The sequence below is a fragment of the Chelonia mydas genome, chromosome 11 (genome assembly GCF_015237465.2).
Source record: "Chelonia mydas isolate rCheMyd1 chromosome 11, rCheMyd1.pri.v2, whole genome shotgun sequence".
NCBI classification, from domain to species: Eukaryota; Metazoa; Chordata; order Testudines; family Cheloniidae; genus Chelonia; species Chelonia mydas.
Genome location: NC_051251.2, coordinates 35,251,420 through 35,273,116, shown reverse-complemented (window position 1 = coordinate 35,273,116; position 21,697 = coordinate 35,251,420). Strand labels below are relative to the sequence as shown.

Here is a 21,697-nt window from a genome sequence, read left to right as displayed (position 1 = left end):
TAGAAAGGCCAGCTTGCAAGATATAGAAATTTCTTCCCACCACTCTGAGGTGCTTGGAGAGCTCCCCCTTATTTGTTTTATTTACCCTCCAAGACAACACATTCTACATGGCCTTTTGGTAAGTGCTTCCTTAGGCCTGGTCTACGCTGGGCGGGGAAGATCGGCCTAAGATACGTCGACTTCAGCTACGCTATTCTTGGAGCTGAAATTGTGTATCTTAGGTCGACTTACCTCGCGTCCTCACGGCGCAGGATTGACTGCCGCCACTCCCCCATCGACTCCGCTTTTGCCTCTTGCCGCAGTGGAGTACAGGAGTTGACGGCAGAGTGATCGGGGATCGGTTTATTGTGTCTACGCTAGATGTGATAAATTGATCCCTGATAGATTGATCACTACCTGCTGATCCAGCGGGTAGTGTAGATGTATCCATGGACTCACCATATTTGCTTCCACACCCATCACGCAGTCTTTGGAAGCGTACTTACTGTCCTCCCATTCCACTGGTACTACCTTGCTTTGGCTCAGTGCTCTTGGCATCTATGAACAGTGGATCCCCATCTAAGTGGGTTGGTGGTGCACAGATAGATGAGAAAACTGCTTTAGCCAAAACTTGGAGCCTGTTAAGGTTATATGTAGTCTCCTAGAAACATGATATGCTTTTGTTTTTTATTTGCAACCATTTCTGTTTCTATTATCTCAGCTTAGTATCACTTAAATCTCTGTTCTTTAGTAATACTTTTATTCTTGTTTTATTAGGTGAGATGTACAGGCTGGTGTATATTCTGTCCCTTTGGAGACAGCAGATCTGTATTTCTGTGGGCATCCAGTGACAGGCTGGATGCTGCAGGGAGATCCTTCTGGAGTGTTTGGAACTGAAGTACACCAAAAGTTATCCTGCAAGGCAAAGTTAGGAGTGGCAGAGTCCTAAAGAGTTTGTTTGGTTGGCTAACAGACTGGGATGGCAGGGAGCTGCCACACATTATGGCATCCGCATACCCCTCCTTTGCTAAGGCAGGAGGGTGATAGGGTGGCTTTCAGTTCTGGATGCCGAGAAAGCATCACAGGTATACCGGAGACCTAGTGCCATACACCTTCAATTGAAGTTAATGGAAGATGTGTGGTTCATTCCCTTTTTACTGATTTCAAAATCTCAACCAACTTTCTTTCCCCAAAGAGCTAGAATGTTAGACATGCCAAGTAAGGATAACCAACCAAAAAGAGGGTTGACTGGAGGCAAGATGTGAAAAAAAACCAGGGTTGCAATAATCTCATCCAGTTTATGTTTTAGACATATGGATCTCTTTATTCTTTTGCTAAGAGTATGCCTGCATTGTCTGGGCCTCAATCGCAAACCATGAGAGCAAACCTGTGCAAAGTCTCACTGAATTCAGAGATGTTCCATGCAAGTGCAATGTTCTGCTTGCACAGATCCAGTTGCAGGATCAGGGCATTGTGCTGTATATTTGTAAACTAACTTGGTCATCATAGGAGATTGAGGGGGGGGTGGCTTTTTGACCTCATAACAGTGTTGTATAAACATCTGCATTGCCTCATATACTGTAGGTTTTGTAAAGTGAACAACTTAGACACGATTCAATACTGGATGAGATATTAACTAGTTGATAGCTTTCTCCATAAGCTGTATTGTGCGAATTTCCCAGAAACTAAGATGTTTTGGGATCAAAGCTTTTATTATGACTCTGTCTCCACCTTGTGCGTTTTTGGCTTTTTTTAATTTGTTACATCAATGTAAATCAAATTCAACATGGTTTCTATTCTTAGTTACTGTGCAGCTTTTTTGTTGCAGAAGAATGGTGTGATCCCAATGCATCTTTGGAGTGCTGCATTCTAAATGGTTGGGAAGCTCTTAAGAGTGTGTATGTGTGCAACTTTATTTTATTCTATTTCTATCCAAACTAAAAATAGGAAACCATTAAATTGTGAAGATGTGTACTCAGAGGTCTCTGAAAAGAGAAAGTGACATGAATTTAGAGAGAAACACTCACAAAATAAAAATGTAGCTGCAATAGGAAGAATTTATATTGAAATATACAGAACATACTGCCAAGCAGATACCAACAGCTAAACCTGGTCAGTGACATTAACATTTGATGACGTGTATATATAGTAATTTTAAGAAGTAGCTGATAATTAAAATTGCTTTGGCGTGTGCATGTATTTACTTTCCAGTTATACGCTATACAGGGATATCTGTGATGACACTTGATCATTCTAAACGGGCTGTCATTTGAAGGCTATTAGAATGCAAGAAATTTCTAATCACACTTGGATCCTAGTTGTCACCTACATAACTAAATTTACCACTGCAATGTCAGTGCATTTAAGATTATTTCTAGCTTCCCAATGAGAACAGTTCATCTGGACATGAGACTGGTTTTCACTCACGTAGCCCATGAGAAACTGAGACTTTGCTACTTATCTTGTTTCTCTTTCTGTTCCTCAGCCTGTTCACTCCCCTCAGCACTAAAAACTTTGAATCGGGAGAACCTGGATGGTAAGAAAAGCCTGCTTTCAGTAAGAAAGAGGATGGTGGAAATTACTTAAAAACTCTAAGGCCACTAAGATCACAGTTTTATGGTAGAGCATTTGGCCATCCATTGGTTACTTAGAGTGTAAGGGGTTTGGGGGAGGGGGACCATCTTTGTGTATGGTGTTTGTACAGCGCCTAGCAAAATGGGGTCCTGGTCTATGGCTAGTGCTCCTAGGCATTCCTGAAATGCTGCTGCTACTACAACAAATAGTTATTAATTTGGTGCACACTTTTTTTCCTGCGGGGCCAAAGACTGATACAGCATATTGGGTTTCAGAGCACCCAGACTTCAACTTTCTACTACGACATTTCAGTCTTAAGCCTGGTCTATACTACAGAATTAGGTCGACGCAAGGCAGCTTATGTCAACCTATCAGGGCTTCCCAGAGGATTCAGGGGGCCTGGGGTCTTCGGCGGGGGGGTCCTTCTGCTCTGGGTCTTTGGGGCACTTTGCCAAAGACATGGAGCGGAAGAAGTGGCGGCGGGTCCTTCACTGTGGGTGTGTTCGGCAGCACTGAAGGACCCGCTGCTGAAGTGCTGCTGAAAACTCTCAGGGGGGCCCCTGAAAACTCTTGTCGGGGCCCATGTGGGGCCTGGGGCAAATTGCCCCACTTGCCCCCCCCCACCCCCCCAATCTGGGCGGCCCTGAAACCTATCTATGGAAGTGTCTTCACTTAAATTTAGCTCCTGCTGACATAAGTGCCTCTCTATGCCAGTTTAGTAACACCACCTCCTTTAGTGCTGTAAACTCATGGTCGATGTAGTTAGGTCAATGCAGCATCAGTGTAGATGCTGCGTTGCTTATGTCACCTGTTATTGTCATTCAAGAGCCATCCCACAATGCTCCATCCTGACAATACAATCGATACAAGTCCTCCTGGTGAGGATGCACCCTGCTGACACAAGAAGCCAAGTGTGTGCACACACAAGTGAGTTAACTGCAGTGGCTGTATGCCAACATAAGTTAGGTCAACATAATTTTGTAGTGTAGACTTATTAGGGAGGTGTAGGGGTTAATTCTCTGACCTTCCTTAGACAAGATAGGCTTCCACTATGTATGCCCTTGCTACAGAGAGGAAATTAGGTAAATTCCAGCTGGGGAATTTTTTTTTTCCCAAGAACCTAGATTTGGGGGAACTTTTTCTTATTGTATGTTGCAGGAAGCAGGGGTTGACATCCTTTAGGAAAAAGAGGAGTAATCTAGTTTGGAGAAACCACTATCCTCCGGAGAGCACTCTCACTCCAGAAAAAGCCATATAAAGCAGGGTTCTGCCGTAAGCAGCTGGTGGTGCAAGAGCTGCAGTGGTGCAGCTGCAGCATTTTAAGTGTAGACACTCACTACAGCGATGGGAGGGGTTCTCCCATTGCTGTAGTTAATCTACCTCTCTGAGATGCAGTGCCTAGTTTGATGGAAGATTTCTTTCATTGACCTAGAACTGTCTACATGGGGGGTTTAGGTTGGCATAGCTACATCCCTCAGGTGTGGACGTAGCTCTGCTGATATAAGTTCACAGTGTAGACCATCCCTTAGTTATGTCTAAAGCTCTTATCACAAGATATTCTTTCCTTGCAGGCTTGCGTGGGGAGAAGGGAGTTCTTAAAGACAGTGCTTTTGCAAATGGACTCATCCTGTCTTATAGCTCTAAAATGAGTCTCTTAGCTAGGGAGATCTAAAAGGTAACCTCCCCTTCTCACAAAAAAGGCAATTGTGGGGGGAGGAAGTAATGACAAGATGGGAGAAATGAGATGGCCAACAACAAGGGAAACTCTCTCCTCTTCTCAGTCCCTAACTCTGATGCTTGTCGTGGGAAGGCATTCTGTTGCTAATAAGCTGCCAGTTTGGCCAGCCATTTTAATGACAGCTTTGTTAATATCTGAAATTACTCACTCAAGCAGCTCCAGATAGAGATTTCATGATATTGCTTAACTTTGAGAAATCACTGTGTTTGTTTGTGTGCGTGCATGCATGCACATCTTTTTTTTTTTCTTTTTTTAAAATTAGTACACAGATACACTGTCACATTCCTATTTCAGGTACATACATATACGCTGTGTGGCAAGTATATGTGCTAAATACTGGTATATATGCATATGCACTTCAGAACTTGCTACAATATTCATGATATGCAGCAAAGCAAGATAGTATAAATTGTCTTGTGACCCCAAAACTGAAATTTTCAGCTTGTGCCTGCACTTAGGTTATAAATAGGCTTTTATATTAGTTCTGAGAACTCCTATTACTGATTGCTTTAAGACCTTGAGTTTGTGAGCAGCTGCAAGCACTTGATAATGACATAGAAATGCTATCAAATGTTGAGAAAACATTCTTACAAACTTCCAACCCTCTTCCTCATTACTATGAGTTATTGATATATTAAGGGGAAAAGAAAACATGAAATACAATGGTTTTGTTATGACTGAGTTGGCAGAGCTTTGGAGTTAATGTTCTTTGGTTTAACTTGAGGATATCAATTAGTACATGAATAGCAAAGAGTTGAAAAATACACAGATTTCCAGGAATTGCTTGTAACGAGGAGTTTAACAATCTACAGAACAGGAGGGGGGGGGGGGGAATGGCCAGAGGAGCGGGAGAACCCTGTATTATGCTATCTAATGTGACTTCTCTCACAATTTTTGTAGTCAAGAACCTAGAAGAAAGTAATCTTCAGCTGTCTCCACTGTGTATCTAAACTTAGGAACAGTTGATATGCAAGGTGGGGACTAATATCCCCACAGCAGCTGTGCAGATGAATAGTCTAATAAGGCCACAGAACATTCCAGCATTGATTTTATTTTTATTTATAGGTTTTTTCTGTGTTCATCACCATAATATCTGAACGTTTCATAGATATTAATTTAGCCTTTCATATAGGGAAGTATTCTCCCTATTTTACAGTTTGAGCAAGACACTGAATCTTTCTCAGTTCCCCAGCCAGGGGCACAACCAGAATTTTCCAGGTTACCTCCCACTCTCCTCCCACACCCTGGTCATTACCTCAGGATCTCTTTCCTCTCATAACCTCAGGGATTCCCCAGGGACTCTCCGATCTCCTGCCCTGTCCCAGTGAACCTTGCTGGGAAGCACTGCTCAGGAGCCAGTACTCCCCTGCCAGGACTGAGGAATCTAGTTCCACCTGCTGAGAATCCAGCACACAAGTGGGGCCCTTTCCTGACCCTGATGCTGCTAGATATGCAGCTTTGCTTGCCAAACTGGGCATATGTAGGGGTGGCTCATAAAATAGATTTGGGGAGGCTCTAGCCCTAGCCACTTGCTGCCTATGGCAGGGTTCACAGAAGCGGGGACCTGGGTCTGGGGCATCCTGGTAAGTGGACCAGGCCTGGGTAAGAGAAACCTGCTGGGACTGGCCAGGATTCCTACTTTCACCACACCACCTGCTCTGTGGCCAATTGGGAGGGGCTGCCCCCCCATAGTGCCCCTGTTCCTAGCTCATACGCATAATCTGTAGCAAAAATGGAGGTAAAACCCAAATCTCTTGAGGCCCTGTTAGTGCATTAACCAGATGACCATACCTGTAGACTTTGGCATGAAAGTGTTTCTTGGTTGTATTTACTATCTGAATGTCTCTTCGGTCTCTTCTGACAACTGTTTGTCCCCACTGAAACAATGTTTTTAAAACCTATTTTAATATTTAATACCTATTTTAATATTAAATTAAATGTAGTTGCAAATTGTGTTTTTGTGTAGAGCTAAAAACAGAGACTGACAGTTCCGTTTCACAGCAACGTTCAAGGTATCAAATTTGTTCTTGTTCCATGCTGGAATGTCAACAAAACCTTTTGAACATTTTGCAGAAATACATTTGTATTGAAATGTTTCTTTTTGAATCAAAACCTGAGCTTTTCAGTTCAGGAAGGTCTTTTTGGGTCCAGGGTGCTCTCTGGTCCCTTCTGATGAGAACTGACTCTCTCACTTTGTACCCTGGTGCTTAGAGCATTGGCATGGAATGTGGGAGATTCAGTTTCAAGTCCCTGCTCTGCCAGAGAGTGATCTGGGATGAAAAACTCTGCTCTAAGTCACACAGACTCTGACCTTCTTTCCCAGTGAAACTGATATATCTTTGCAAAATATTTTGGTGAATTTTCATTTAGTCAAAGATGTTCTGACCAACTTTAGTTTTGTTTGCCTTATTAACTGGAGATAAACTATACAAAGCTGATGATATTCAGCCATCTTCGAAACATGGTGCATTTGGGCAGGGGTCTGAAGATAAGTAGACAACTAACCAGTGTGCCATCTACCGCACTTTTTTGTTGATGGGTGAATAATTTGTGGTACTTTTGGGAAATTTTGTGGCTACTAAGTTTCATTAGAATGAATTAGAACATTATACCACTGTAATGTTCACCTCTAAAATTCAATTAAGGAACAAGAATGAAAAGATGTGATTTTTGTTTTTTAATAAATAGAACATAGACTGCATCCTTTAAATTACTCTTTAGAATAGACAGGCATAGGGATAAAATAGGTACACAGCATTGAAAATTAAATGTTACCTGCTTTACTTCAAGCCCATGTTATCTGACAGGAGTTCTATAACTCACTTTACTCATTTTAACTAGGGCTGGCAAGCGATTAAAAAAGTTAATCACGTGATTAAACAACAATAGAATAGCATTTATTTTAAATATTTTTGAATGTTTACTACATTTTCAAATATATTAATTTCAGTTACAACACAGAATACAAAGTGTACAGTGCTCACTTTATATTTTTATTACAAGTATTTGCACTGTAAAATACAAATTGTATTTTTCAATTCACCTCATACGAGTACTGTAGTGCAATCTCTTTACCATGAAAGTTGAACTTACAAATATAGAATTATGACAAAAGAACCTGCATTCAAAAACAAAACAATGTAAAACTTTCGAGCCTACAAGTCTCCTCAGTCCTACTTCTTGGTCAGCCAATCACTTAGACAAACAAGGTTGGTTACAATTTGCAGGAGATAATGCTGCCTGCTTCTTGTTTACGTCACCCGAAAGTGAGGAGAGGCATTTGCAAGACACTGTTGTAGCTGGCATTGCAAGATATTTATGTGCCAGATGTGCTAAAGATTCATATGTCCCTTCATGCTTCAACCACCATTCCAGAGGACATGCTTCCATGCTGATGATGGGTTCTGCTCAATAACGATCCAAAGCTCTGCAGACTGACGCATGTTCATTTTCATCATCTGAGTCAGATGCCACCAGCAGAAGGTAGATATTCTTTTTTGGTGGTTTGGGTTCTGTAGTTTCCAAATCAGAGTGTTGCTCTTTTAAGACTTCTAAAGACATGCTCCACACCTCATCCCTCTCTGATTTTGGATGGCACTTTGGATTCTTAAACCTTAGGTCGAGTGCTGTAGCTGTTTTTAGAAATCTCATATCAGTACCTTCTTTGTGTTTTGTCAAGTCTGCTGTGAAAGTGTTCTTAAAACGAGCATTTGCTGGGTCATCATCTGAGACTGCTATAACATGAAATATATGCAGAATGCAGGTAAAACAGAGTGGGAGACGTACAATTCTCCCGCCAAGGAGTACAGTCACAAATTTAATTGACTCATTTTTTTAACGAGCATCATCATCATGGAAGCATGTCCTCTGGAATGGTGGCTGAAGCATGAAGGGGCATATGAATCTTTAGCACATCTGGCACATAAATATCTTGCAATGCCAGCTACAACATCGCCTTGCAAGCGCCTGTTCTCACTTTCGGGTGATGTAAATAAGAAGCAGGCAGCAGTATCTCCCGTCAATGTAAACAAACTTGTGTGTCTTAGTGATTGGCAGAATAAGAAGTAGGACTTGTAGGTTCTAAAGTTTTACACTGTTTTTGTTTTTTTGAGTGCAGTTATGTAAGCAAAAATAAAAAATCTGCATTTGTAAATTACACTTTCACGATAAAGAGATTGCACTTCAGTACTTGTATGAGGTGAATTGAAAAATATTTCTTTTATCATTTTTACAGTGCAAATATTTGTTAAAAAACCCCCAATAATATAAAGTGAGCACTGTGCCCTTTGTATTCTGTGGTGTAATTGAAATCAATATTGAAAAGGTAGAAAAACATCCAAAAACATTTAGTAAATTTCAATTGGTATTCTATTGTGATAAGTGCAATTAATCACAATTAATTTTTTTGAGTTAATCACGTGAGTTAACTGCGATTAATTGACAGCCCTAATTTTAACACATGAAGAAGGGGGCTAACAGGTGGAGGATTTGTACATGTGAATGGTGACCTTTGAAGTCCTGTAATACATTTGAGCATATTAAAGGACAAGGTGACAAAAGCTGAAGTAATGCATGGACTCTCTATGGCAACAATGGATATTAGTTTGAAGACTAAAATTTGCATGGTAATTATGCCATATAAGTGAAGAAAAATACTTGTGATACAATGTGATAGATTTATCAGCTGAGACAAACTAACTCAACTCGGTTATTTTTGTCTTCATCTTCTGGGGTGCTTTGAATTAGAGATGCGCCTGAGTCCTGAACAGCTTGACAAGTAGAAGCTATTCAGCTTCTTTAGCCAGAGTGAGGAGTTGGTGGTATATCTACAAATACAGTAGATGGGGGGGATATGACAGGGTCTTACTGGGGAGAGGAAATGAGTCATTAGGACTAGGCTTCTGATAAAGATAGAAACTGAGGTGTGGGGAAAGGAAACAAACAGTAGTAGACTCTTTATATCCATCTAACGTGTGTGTAGTCAACAAGCCCATCTCGGGTCCCTGGTGTCTGCTTCCAATACTCCTCCAGCCCCACCACTAAAACTGACTGGGGAATTTTTCAATTAAACCTTTTTTTTGATGAAAACTAAACTTTTTGTGGGAATGGGTTGGTTTTAACACAACTTTAATCAGGAAGTTGTCTCAGGTCCACGATGGATTTTCTGGGCAGAGAGAGAGAGAACCTCTCTTGACCCACAGTACCCTGGTGGTTTTGGCACTCACCTGGGATGTGTGAGACCTGGGTTCAAGTCCCTGTTCCAAATCAGGCAGAGCAGAGATTTGAAGCTGTATCTCCCGTCTTCAAGGTGAGTGCACTAACACCAGGCTATTGTGGGGTGGGTTGGTCTTTCTTTTTTTTTTTTTTTTTTTTTTTTTTTTTTGCAATATTTTTTGAAAGGTCTCAAGTTCATCCCAATGTGTAATGGGAAAATTTTCTGAAATCTTAAAAATCTTTGCAGGATAGGAAAACCAGTTCCTGCCTACCTCTAACCCACACCTAAAGAAACTGGCAGCATTTTACCCAAGTCCCAGAACCACTTCTCACTATTTCTGTCTGGGGGGGAAAAAGGGTGCCTTGGAGTGAGGCTGGGGATGAAATCTATTCCTGGTGCTCTGCGGGCTGAGAAGAAGGGGGACACATGTGCCGTGCCGTGCCCTGCCCTGCCCTGCCTGCAGAGTGGAGCAGGGAAGTAGCTGTTCCTTCACATCTGCATGCCTGAAAACAAAATGATTATAGCCAGGAGTCCTGGATTTCGTGTAGTGTTAACCTTAAGAATTTATTTAAACCCTGAGCTTTGCCAGAAGGTTATAAGATGTTGAGTTCCATGTCAGTGGTTTTTGAAACCACTGTGAACTGCATGCTAGTGGAACATATTACTTAGTGAGGCCTCAAATGAGTGACTCATGGTAATTATTCCTGGCGAAAGTTATTCCTGCTTAGCTTCTGAGGCCTTGAATATGATTCTACTCAGGATGACATTTGTATCCTCACTCTGTTTCATGTACCCTCTGCTAGGTAATTATGTGACAGGACTCCATATCTCTAAAACTAAACTGTCTCTTTATTAAGAGAACTATTCCCAGTGGTGCTGCATCTGCATCTAGCATTCCATTCACATGTATGTAGAGAGGCTGTTCTGATATCTTCGCCCAAACTCTTCTCTCTTGCAGCCTGTGCTCCTTCTGTCAAGTTCCATGCATATTACTACTTACTCCCATTGGGAAAATAAATATTGAAACTTGACAGACATTTGTCTCTTAGCACAGCCTGCAGAGCTTGTAAACTCATTTTAGAACAACTGTTCTTGGAATAGGAAAGTGAACCAGCATGTGTCTAGGCCTTGTTTGTCAGTCTGTCTCTCTGGCAGCATGCAAGTGCCAATTTCCATCTCCCCAACTCCATTAGCTATTTACTGGGTCAGTCATGATAACATGATGCAAGGAGATGGGGGGTAGGGGGGCAATGGATCGGGGTCACTCTTAATTCATAGAATCATAGAATATCAGGGTTGGAAGGGACCTCAGGAGGTCATCTAGTCCAACCCCCTGCTCAAAGCAGGACCAATCCCCAACTAAATCATCCCAGCCAGGGCTTTGTCAAGCCTGACCTTAGAAATATCTAAGGAAGGGGATTCCACCACCTCCCTAGGTAACGCATTCCAGTGTTTCACCACCCTCCTAGTGAAAAAGTTTTTCCTAATATCCAACCTAAACCTCCCCCGCTGCAACTTGAGACCATTACTCCTCATTCTGTTATCTGCTACCACTGAGAACAGTCTAGATCCATCCTCTTTGGAACCCCCTTTCAGGTAGTTGAAAGCAGCTATCAAATCCCCCCTCATTCTTCTTTTCCGCAGACTAAACAATCCCAGTTCCCTCAGCCTCTCCTCACAAGTCACGTGTTCCAGTCCCCTTAATCATTTTTGTTGCCCTCCGCTGGACTCTTTCCAATTTGTCCACATCCTTCTTGTAGTGTGGGGCCCAAAACTGGACAGAGTACTCCAGATGAGGCCTCACCAATATCGAATAGAGGGGAATGATCATGTCCCTCGATCTGCTGGCAATGTCCCTACTTATACATCCCAAAACGCCATTGGCCTTCTTGGCAACAAGGGCACACTGTTGACTCATATCCAGCTTCTCGTCCACTGTAACCCCTAGGTCCTTTTCTGCAGAACTGCTGCCAAGCCATTCGGTCCCTAGTCTGTAGCGGTGCATGGGATTCTTCCATCCTAAGTGCAGGACTCTGCACCTTTCCTTGTTGAACCTCATCAGATTTCTTTTGGCCCAATCCTATAATTTGTCTAGGGCCCTCTGTATCGTATCCTGTCCCTACCCTCCAGCGTATCTACCTCTCCTCCCAGTTTAGTGTCATCTGCAAACTTGCTGAGGGTGCAATCCACACCATCCTCCAGATCATTAAGGAAGATATTGAACAAAACCAGCCCGAGGACCGACCCTTGGGGCACTCCACTTGATACCGGCTGCCAACTAGACATGGAGCCATTGATCACTACCCGTTGAGCCTGACAATCTAACCAGCTTTCTATCCACCTTACAGTCCATTCATCCAGCCCATACTTCTTTAACTTGCTGGCAAGAATACTGTGGGAGACTGTGTCAAAAGCTTTGCTAAAGTCAAGGAATAACACGTCTGCTGCTTTCCCCTCATCCACAGAGCCAGTTATCTCATCATAGAAGGCAATTAGATTAGTCAAGCATGACTTGCCCTTGGTGAATCCATGCTGACTGTTTCTGATCACTTTCCTCTAAGTGCTTCAGAATTGATTCCTTGAGGACCTGCTCCATGATTTTTCCAGGGACTGAAGTGAGGCTGACTGGCCTGTAGTTCCTTCCCTTTTTTAAAGATGGGCACTACATTAGCCTTTTTCCAGTCGTCCGGGACCTCCCCCGATCGCCATGAGTTTTTAAAGATAATGGCCAATGGCGCTGCAATCACATCCGCCAACTCCTTTAGCACTCTTGGATGCAGCGCATACGGCCCCATGGACTTGTGCTCGTCCAGCATTTCTAAATAGTCCTAAACAACTTCTTTCTCCACAGAGGGCTGGTCACCTCCTCCTCATGCTGTGCTGCCCAGTGCAGTAGTCTGGGAGCTGACCTTGTTCATGAAGACAGAGGCAAAAAAAGCATTGAGTACATTAGCTTTTTCCACATCCTCTGTCACTAGGTTGCCTCCCTCATTCAGTAAGGGGCCCACACTTTCCTTGACTTTCTTCTTGTTGCTAACATACCTGAAGAAACCCTTCTTGTTACTCTTAATATCTCTTGCTAGCTGCAACTCCAGGTGTGATTTGGCCTTCCTGATTTCACTCCTGCATGCCCGAGCAATATTTTTATACTCTTCCCTGGTCATTTGTCCAATCTTCCACTTCTTGTAAGCTTCTTTTTTGTGTTTAAGATGAGCAAGGATTTCACTGTTAAGCCAAGCTGGTCGCCTGCCATATTTACTATTCTTTCTACACATCGGGATGGTTTGTCCCTGTAACCTCAATAAGGATTCTTTAAAATACAGCCAGCTCTCCTGGACTCCTTTCCCCCTCATGTTATTCTCCCAGGGGATCCTGCCCATCAGCTCCCTGAGGGAGTCAAAGTCTGCTTTTCTGAAGTCCAGGGTCCGTATTTTGCTGCTCTTCTTTCTTCCTTGTGTCAGGATCCTGAACTCGACCATCTCACAGTTACTGCCTCCCAGGTTCCCATCCACTTTTGCTTCCCCTACTAATTCTTCCCGGTTTGTGAGCAGTAATTCCTGTCAGTATCCAGCGCAAGCTGGGGAAGCTAATGCTACATCCAGCTGACCAAATTTGGTGATGAATCTACTCGTAATATGCTCACATCCCACCTGAGGGAAGAAGTAGAGGGGTTTCAAAATGTACACAGTACACCTGTTTCTTTGCCTCCTCTTGGTCCTGGCTGCAGTACCAGCAGCTGGCTGTCAACTGAGCACCACCAATTGACTAATCTGGGTTCAGTTTTCAGCACAGGGCTCAGAATCTCAAGGCTATCATGCTTTGCCCTTAACTTGCCTGAAATGGATGATGTTATACATGGCTTGCACACGATATAGGCTGGAGAGGTCGATGTGGTGGTATCCTCCTACAACTGAAGAGCGTGCTGTTGGAATTCTGTTCTGTACCATGCTAGTTTTAAGAAGTGCAAGTTAAGTAGGTGGAAGATGGATGTGGAGGAATAGAGGTACATAGTTGATGATGATTATTTAACCTTAATTGTAAACTTCCTAGGTATCTAGAATTCAAGTTTAAATATTTGGATATATATACTGTGAATGTTGTTTTATGGCGTAACATTTTAATGCAGCTGTCTCTACGTGGGAATTAATAAATATTTACTCCAGCCCTACTTCAAGCATATCTGAAATCACATTCCATGTTCAGTTTGGAAATAAGACCTTGTTCCATTTTATGCAAGGATCCAAATTGCACTTTAAAGTCTGAAATTTTTTGTCTTGTGTGCTTCAGTTTTACTTATAAAGAAAATACTTTTTCAGAAAAATGCAACTCTACCGTATAACGAGTTTCCTCAGTAACCTTGATCGTATAACTCCTGATTCTTCCGGTAAAGAGAGAAATCCAGAAGGATGACTGTCCGATCTGTTCAGTGGCTCTGGTAAAGAAATGCAGATGGTATGACTAACAGACTTAACTGAGTATATACTGGTCTTTTATGGTCATCTAATACTAATGTATTAGGTTAAAATAATAGTTCTGTAGCATCTTTCATGTAAAGGTCTCAAAGCTCTTTTGACAAACACTAATGAACCTAGCTTCTCAATGGTGGTATCCTTATTCTAAAGAAGTAGAAACTGAGGCACAAAGATTGTGACTCGTCCAAGTTCACATGCTGTATTTGTGGCAGCAACAGAACTCGGCTCTCGTTACTCCTGGCCCGGGCCTTCAGAAGCCCAGCCTTCCACCACTAGAAGTGTATCCCTACTGCGTGTGCTATTGATAAAACAGTTGATTGTAGCTGCTGATTTTCATGAGCTTTCCACAGGTTTTAGATATTTTCCCACTCCCTCTCCCCCTTAGTTACTTTTTTTTATATAAAGAGAGTGATGACAAATGTAGTTAGCTTTTCTAGAATTTATTATCCAATATGACATACATTTAAGTGTAGTTACTCTCAAAAGTACTATGGGAAAAACTGGCACCTTCTTACTCAGCTGATCTACTCCCTGTATGTATGCAGAGTAATATCTGCTATTTTAGTGATTTAAACTAGTTCAAAGTGGTACAAACATAGAGTGGGCTGGATTCTATTTTTTGTGCATCATCAACATGGACGTTTACTAAGTTGCTGCTCTAGAGCCAGATCAGTAATAACTTCAACCCACAGAAGGCAAAGGAGTTGAACACATGTACGAAATATATTAGTTAGCCTGAAAAAAATCTCTTTTTGAAGTTGATGAATGAGATAAGCAGACCTCAACTTAACTTTGCAGAGCTGGCAGTTGAAAGTTCGTCCTGTTCATCCCTTTCCTTTAGGAGCCATAGTAAGAATGGGATTGACTGAATTGCTTTCAATATGCTCGCAACGCTTGCAGCTCTGCACTATAAGATAATGACTATAATCAAATCTCATGCTTCAGGGCTTCAGCTGGTCACTTGTAAGGATCAGGAAGGATTTTTTTTTCCCAAATGCAGTTGTCCAGATGTTGTCTGGATTTTTTTGCCTTCCTCTGAAACATCAGAGATGGGGTACCATATGGGGTGGACCAGTGTTCTGAGGTGGTGCAGAGAATCTTCTTTCTAGATGAAATAGCTAAAGGTAAATAGCTAATGGCATGGGGGAGGTGGAAATTGGCACTTGCATGCTGCCAGACACACATGGAAACGGTCAAACAAGGCCTAGACAAATACTGGTCCCCTTTTCCTTTCCAGGAAAACCACTGTCAGGACTATTCCACCATCTTCTTGAAATATTATTTTGCCTGAGTATTTCCTGTATTTTATTTATATTCCATGCACACAGCTTGTAACTGAAAGTAGCCTAAACTAATTTCCCTTGAGATAGCTCACATGTTCAGGGTCATACTAACTGACATATTTGGCATCAGGAAGGAATTTCCCCCCAGGTCAGATTAGCTGGGACCTTGGGGGTTTCTTCCTCCCCCCCCCCCCCCCCCCCCGCTACAAAATGGAGCATGGTTTGGCTGCTGGGATCATCTGGACATATTTTACCTAATCAATTCTCTGCCACTGCAGGGACCTCAGGCATTAGTGGCACCTTAGTCTCTGCTGTTTTCTGCCTGTGGCACACAGTTAGTCTCCCAAGGACCAAAATGCTTTGGTGTCACTAAAATATTTTGGGTTTAATATAGGTGAAAACTAATGGCCCGTGATATACAGGCGGTTTAATGATCTCTTCTGGCTTTATCTCTATGCAAGTTTAAAAGATGTCTTTTCTAAACTGTGTGCTGATTTGATTTGGAAATAATTAAGAAATGGAAGTATCCCACAGTACCATTTTAGAGTGACTTTTGAAAACAGACATGTACAATGTGGGTAGGTATGGTTTTAAAAACAACATCTGAATTATGGCTTCCTGTTAAACTCAAACATTTGGTAAAACCTTGGAAAGTAAGAAAATACCTGGTGTGGTCAATATGTCTGCTTGGAGCAGAAAAAACACAAATAGTCTCACTGGGGAAAATAATCCTCTGCCTCATCTTGTAGACAAACAGGAAAATATTATTCATACAATGAAAAGCATTGAAATTCTTGGCAGCAGATAAGGAACTTCAAGACCTGAGGGTAAGAACCAAAATCAGTTTAATATTTTTATTCTCTTTGCAGTAAAATGGTTGGTGCAATATATTGGGATTACTATTATTGTTTTTTAAACCTCACTTTTTCTAGAAGATTTTAAAAAAATCATCATGGGATCTTAAAGCCCTAATGCTGCAAACTTGTGCATGTGTAACTGTATTCCTGAGAGTAAAGTGTGAAGCCCCAATCCTGCAAACACCGTTTGTGTCTCAAGTTTTACTGCAAATTTTTTAAAGTCACATTCTGGGGTAAAAGGTGAAAAAAAATATATAATCAAACACTTGACATTTATTGTAGCCAATCTGAGAACGGTGGTAGTAGAAGGAGATGCTCATTCCAGATGCTATAGAATGGAGATTAAAATTTGACCTTCAAGAGTAACTGCATCCTAGAAAATTTCCAGCACATAGATATAATGAATTCTTTACCTAAATCTCGAGATAAGCAGAGTATAAAGTATGAGTACTGTGTCTAATATTTGGGAGATTACATAGTTACCATAAGTTTGGTTTTTCTGTAGCCCGAATGTGAAATGAACCAAAGTGAATACCGAGCATCTTTCATTGAGCAAACAAAAATTTTTGGCACATTTTAATTGGTTTCATGACTTTACTAAATGATTCAAGTTAACTCGACAAGGATCAAATTCCAGCCTCCAGTCTAGATCCCTTTATGACTTTGCATCAGTTTACAGCAGCTATTCATAATGTCATAATCAAGGCCAATAGATTTTGAAACTGCAGGAAAATGTTTGCCTGTGCTTTCTATTATCTGACAATATTTTGTCATTCTTTAATAGCTATAGGTAACAGCATCAACATACTACAGGTTAAATTGTTGTGTTTTTTTTTAAATCTGCATATTGCTCTGTGCAAAAGAGCATTAAGGCTCTAATTCAGGGCCGAATTCTGCAGAGTACTTAAGAATGTGATTAAGCCCTATTGACTTCAGGGCTCACCAAGGTGATCAAGCACATGCCTAACTTTAAAATCATGAATGGGCACATTGAATTTCTGAGCTCTAATTGTGCCCTATCAGTACCAGTGGCATGTTTAGATTATATATTTTTGCTATTTAAAAGACCCTTGTACTGAGTGTTTAATTATAGATGATAGTATTGTTTCTGTTTAACGCATCAGCATTTAATTCTTTAAATCACTGACTAATGTGGCTTGTAATCAGTTTTTCCCTCCCCACCACATTCTGAGCATAAATGGCTATCTTCATCTTCCAATTATTCTTCTCCCCGCCCCCCGCACCATCACAAGGATAAGGTGGTTTTGGCATGGATTAATATAGTATTTGCCAAGTCAGCTCTGAACATTTCAAGGATATGTACAGTACTCAGACATGCACTAAATAATTTACTCAGTGGTTTTTTTAAAAAGACTGCAATAGCTGTGTATCTTGCACATCATTGTTTGAAATGTTATGAACTTTTGACTTGAACTGTTGTAGATTGTTTACCTTGTTAATCTACTGTGGGTAACATTTTAGAACCTACATACTTGATCAAAAGAGGCTTGTGTTTAAAACATATTTTAATCTCATAGTTCTAACCATATCTACTGCATAATCTGCTTTAATTTAAGTCCTTTTAAGAACAGCATGTTTTAAATGTAATCTAAATATGCCTACTTTTTACAATTTAAAAATATAATGATGTTCTGTCGAAACAAAAAAAGGCACAATTCTCTTTCTCTCCGACCAGCAAAGAAGGCATACAATTGCTCTGTTTTTTTGAGGATGGGGGGGATGGAGGTGTAGGGGAGGGGCTCCTGTGTGATTTAAATACTTGTTAATCTGGTTCTTTAAATATCATTCATAAACAAAAGTATCAGAACATATTTACAAGGACAAAGGAGGAGTTTGCAAGCCCTGTGATTGGTTGGTTGCTAGTTAGTCCTGTCCCAGAGTCCTCCTTAATTGGCTTTGGGTAGGGTTGGATTCACATAAGCAGGGTGACATTTATTGCATTCTTTCTTGTTTCTTTGCACTGACTCTGAGGTATTGGGTTCTGAGAACTGAGGCTCCAAGGAATATTGCCAGGGACTTTTATTTCATGTATGACCTGAACGGAGGCTGTTAGTTTAATTCTGTGAAGAGCAGACATGAACTTGTATGCAAGAAGGGTAACTTTGCCAGCGATTACTCCAATAGTTCTTCAAAAAAGGGTAGGGCATTTATATAAGTTTGTAACATTCACTGTAGTGTCTGTGCGGGATAAGTGGTTGCACAGTTTAAACAAACAATGCTTTAAATACATATAATGTAGCCATATATAAGCATATATGATTTTTAAAAATCCTATAATATCTTAAGAAAATAGTGAAATGTCTTTATTTCATTGAGTTGATTTAATGCTTATTAGACTACTTGTCACACATACCTTTTTCTCTATCCTAATTTTTGTGGTTATAGTACTGTACCTTTATGGAGAAAATTGTATGTATAGAATATCTTAGTTGGGCCGAAAATATCATAATTCTATTTTTTAATGTTAAAATATGCACTTTTTATAGGGGTTTTTAAGGGGTTGATCCAAATCCCACTGAAGTTTGGATCAGCGTCTATGTTCCTATACTCTCTTACAGACTCTTTTGGCTAAGTTTCAGTTTAAAAGTTGAATGTGAGCATTAACGTTTTAAAAATAGTTTCTAACAGATTTTTTAAACTAAACTTATTTGTTCCAGTTCTTAAGGATTTAACTTTTAAAAATGTACATATGATACAGAATCATACAATTTTGATATTACACCTTGTGAATAAGAACCAGAGTTGGAAACTAGCCAGTCTACGTAGTGTAGATGTATAGACACTTAAAAACAACAAGGTGAGGGAGGGAGATGTTCTTCTTTTCTAATACAGTGATATTAATTTATATTAAATGCAGGCATCTCTATTTTAAAAAAAACTCATATGATTTAAAATAAATTTGCAAAGGTAGGTTTCATTGCCATGTGTTGTTTAGCTTTATTTTCTCGAAGTAAATGAAATCCTGGTAAATAGGGTCTTTTGTTACTCAGTTACTAAGATGGAATTTCAGTGAAACATCATTGTAGTTTTAAGAGGCTTTCAAGGCCATCTCTACAGAAATAAGACATAGTGCATGTTTGTTATGACTTGTTTGGCCCATGGTGTCTACACCATTTGATCACACAGCTTTTGTATCTCTTCTTACTCAAAAAACAGTTTTGACTCAAGTGTTCTATCAAAAAAAGAACATTAGGAGAATGGTCAGATTACCCAGTTGAACATTCAAAATTCAGGAAATGCAGTTAAGGTTTTACGTATAATACAAATACAGTTAAGGTTTTACATATAACTTAATTTTTCTGTCTTATGCAATATGAATTATGATACTGTCCTAATTAGATGATTGCATACTATATCTAGGGTATAATATTCCACCCCCAACCTTAGATATGCATATAGCATCTTGTAAATGTCTGTGTCCTTGTCTCCATACATTTTTTTGTCCTAATAGTCCAATATAGCTTAACTGACTTGCCAGAGAAGAATATCATCTAAAATGTTTGAATGTTAAGTTAATCAATACCCTCGTATTATGCATTTTATTTTCAACAATCCTTTCATGTATTTTAGGAAACGAGGCAGTTAGCTTCAAGATAATTCAGTTGTAAACTTAGGTGGTCTACATGAGCCACAATCTTTCATTATTGCTCTATTTTTGTTTGTTGGGCATTTGTTTTAATGCACTTTGTCTAGAATAGACAGAGTAATACACAATATTACCCACTACACTTTGTGCTGTACGCACAGACATAGGTAAAGGTGTACCTGTAACTTTGGAGTTCCCTGGTTTTTGAATACTTCACTGGCAGCCTTAAAGTTTTTGTCAGAATTTTCTGTGTGAACTAATGAAGGAAAAAGTAATTCCACATTTGGGAGTTTATTTTTGTTTTGTTAGATACCACCAGTGCCCAATCCTCTAAAACTTTATAAGGTATGCCTGAAAGACCCCATTCTTCCACGAACCTTAGCAAGTATTTAAGTGTTCTTTACATACTTTACAGATAGTGAATGGGACAAGTGTGCCTGTATAGCTCTTGCCCAAGCACTGCACAACTTCACTAAGTCTTTCAACATGCAGCGAAGTTAGATATGCTTGCTTAGTACAGCCTTCTTTATCTGCACATTTTATAAGCTCAGTGAGAAAACTGCAAAATGTACTGTGTGCACCCAGAGTCCAATATTCAATGGATATCTGATCCAAACAAGTTTTACACTGGAATATTCAAAGGCGCGTGTCCTCGATCAGGGCTAATTCAATGCCAAATTCAAACTTCCTGCTGCAGCTTGTGTTCTTTGTATCTGTGCATGTGGCATACCTTCTGTAAGGATCTTCCTACCCACCCCGAAGGATGACTTAGCCACTTCTGTAGCACCATCTTCCCCTGTGTTTTCCCCAGGAATTGAAATTAGGGGGAGTGTTTGAATATATGGGGGGTGGGAAAGGGTCGACAAGGGTTGAGACTGTGAGGGCGAAGGTGGACTGTATAGCCCCATTGTAAAAACGGAAAAATGTTTCATGACCATTTTATTAGATTTAACTCATGTTTTTAAAATCACAGAAATTAAAGTTGGCTACTCAAGCCTACTATGAAGTACTACACCTACATCCTTCCTGGTTTCTTGTAATTTTGCACAACTTTTTGGTGTCTTCTTGTGTGTCCATTACTTCCAGTCCTTCATGATATGATCATGCAGAAGGCGACTTCTTTCAGAACACAAAATTCTATTCAATGAGGAAAAAGAATGCTCAACTGTAGCTGTTGTGATTGGGCGTAGCAAGAGATGAATTCCTACTTCTTTCATCCTGGGGTAGCGGGGTGGACACCCACTCGGGCCCAGAGGGGTTTTTAGATAGCCCTGGGAGAGGGCTGGGGCAGGGGAAGAGCTGGGCTGATTGGCAGAGCAGCTGCAACTGTGGGCCACGCCCCAAACAGACCCAGCGGGCCTTATAAAAGCCAGGGAAGCCAGGAGCAGAAGAGCTCTCACTCTCGCTCTAGCTCTGAGAGGGAGGGACCTGACTGCAGAGACCTGAATAAGAGGACCTAGTTTGGAGCAGGGCTGGGGAAAGGCCAAGGGAGCCAGGGAGCTCTGGCCTAGGAAAGGCCTATTAGGTACCGGGGTTGCCAGGGGGCAGCCACGGGTGGGCAGAGGGCAGCAGGTCCAAACCCCACCTTGCCTGTGATGAGTGGCTTATACTGCAGTCTGCCGCAGGGCGCGGGGGCTAGCTGGTGACTGACAGGAGCCTACGACTGAGGCGAGGTAGGGATAGTGGGTAGGGGGTTCCCCTGGGAGGGGGAGACCCAGAACTGTGTGGTACTGCCAGGGGCAGCACCCAATGAAAGGGGCACCGGTGTCCTGGGAGGGACATGGGAGCCGGCATCAGGGCGAGACACCGGCCTGAAGAGGGCGCTCCGGAGGCTGGAACGCTAATTCCCTGAGACGACCAGCAGGAGGCGCTGCTGGTGAGTCTGTGTCCGGTTACACCAGGAAACCTAGCACAAAGATTGGGTCGAACCCCTAGTGATGATAAAGAAGAAGCTGAAGTTAAATCTTCATTT

At 41.2% G+C, this 21,697-nt stretch overlaps 1 protein-coding gene across 3 annotated transcripts in view; it reads left to right on the top strand.

The window, feature by feature from the left end:
- GRB14 (growth factor receptor bound protein 14) overlaps positions 1-21,697 on the top strand; it is a 102,535-nt gene that overhangs the window by 12,970 nt on the left and 67,868 nt on the right. Inside the window, exon 1 of one of the 3 annotated variants that reach the window (XM_037912988.2) lies at positions 18,060-18,277. The exons of the other annotated variants lie outside the window; for them this stretch is intronic. Coding sequence (XP_037768916.1) covers positions 18,215-18,277 — 63 coding nt within the window. The 5' untranslated portion in view covers positions 18,060-18,214. Of the gene's footprint in view, positions 1-18,059; positions 18,278-21,697 lie in introns of those variants that run through there. 3 annotated transcript variants of the gene reach the window in all.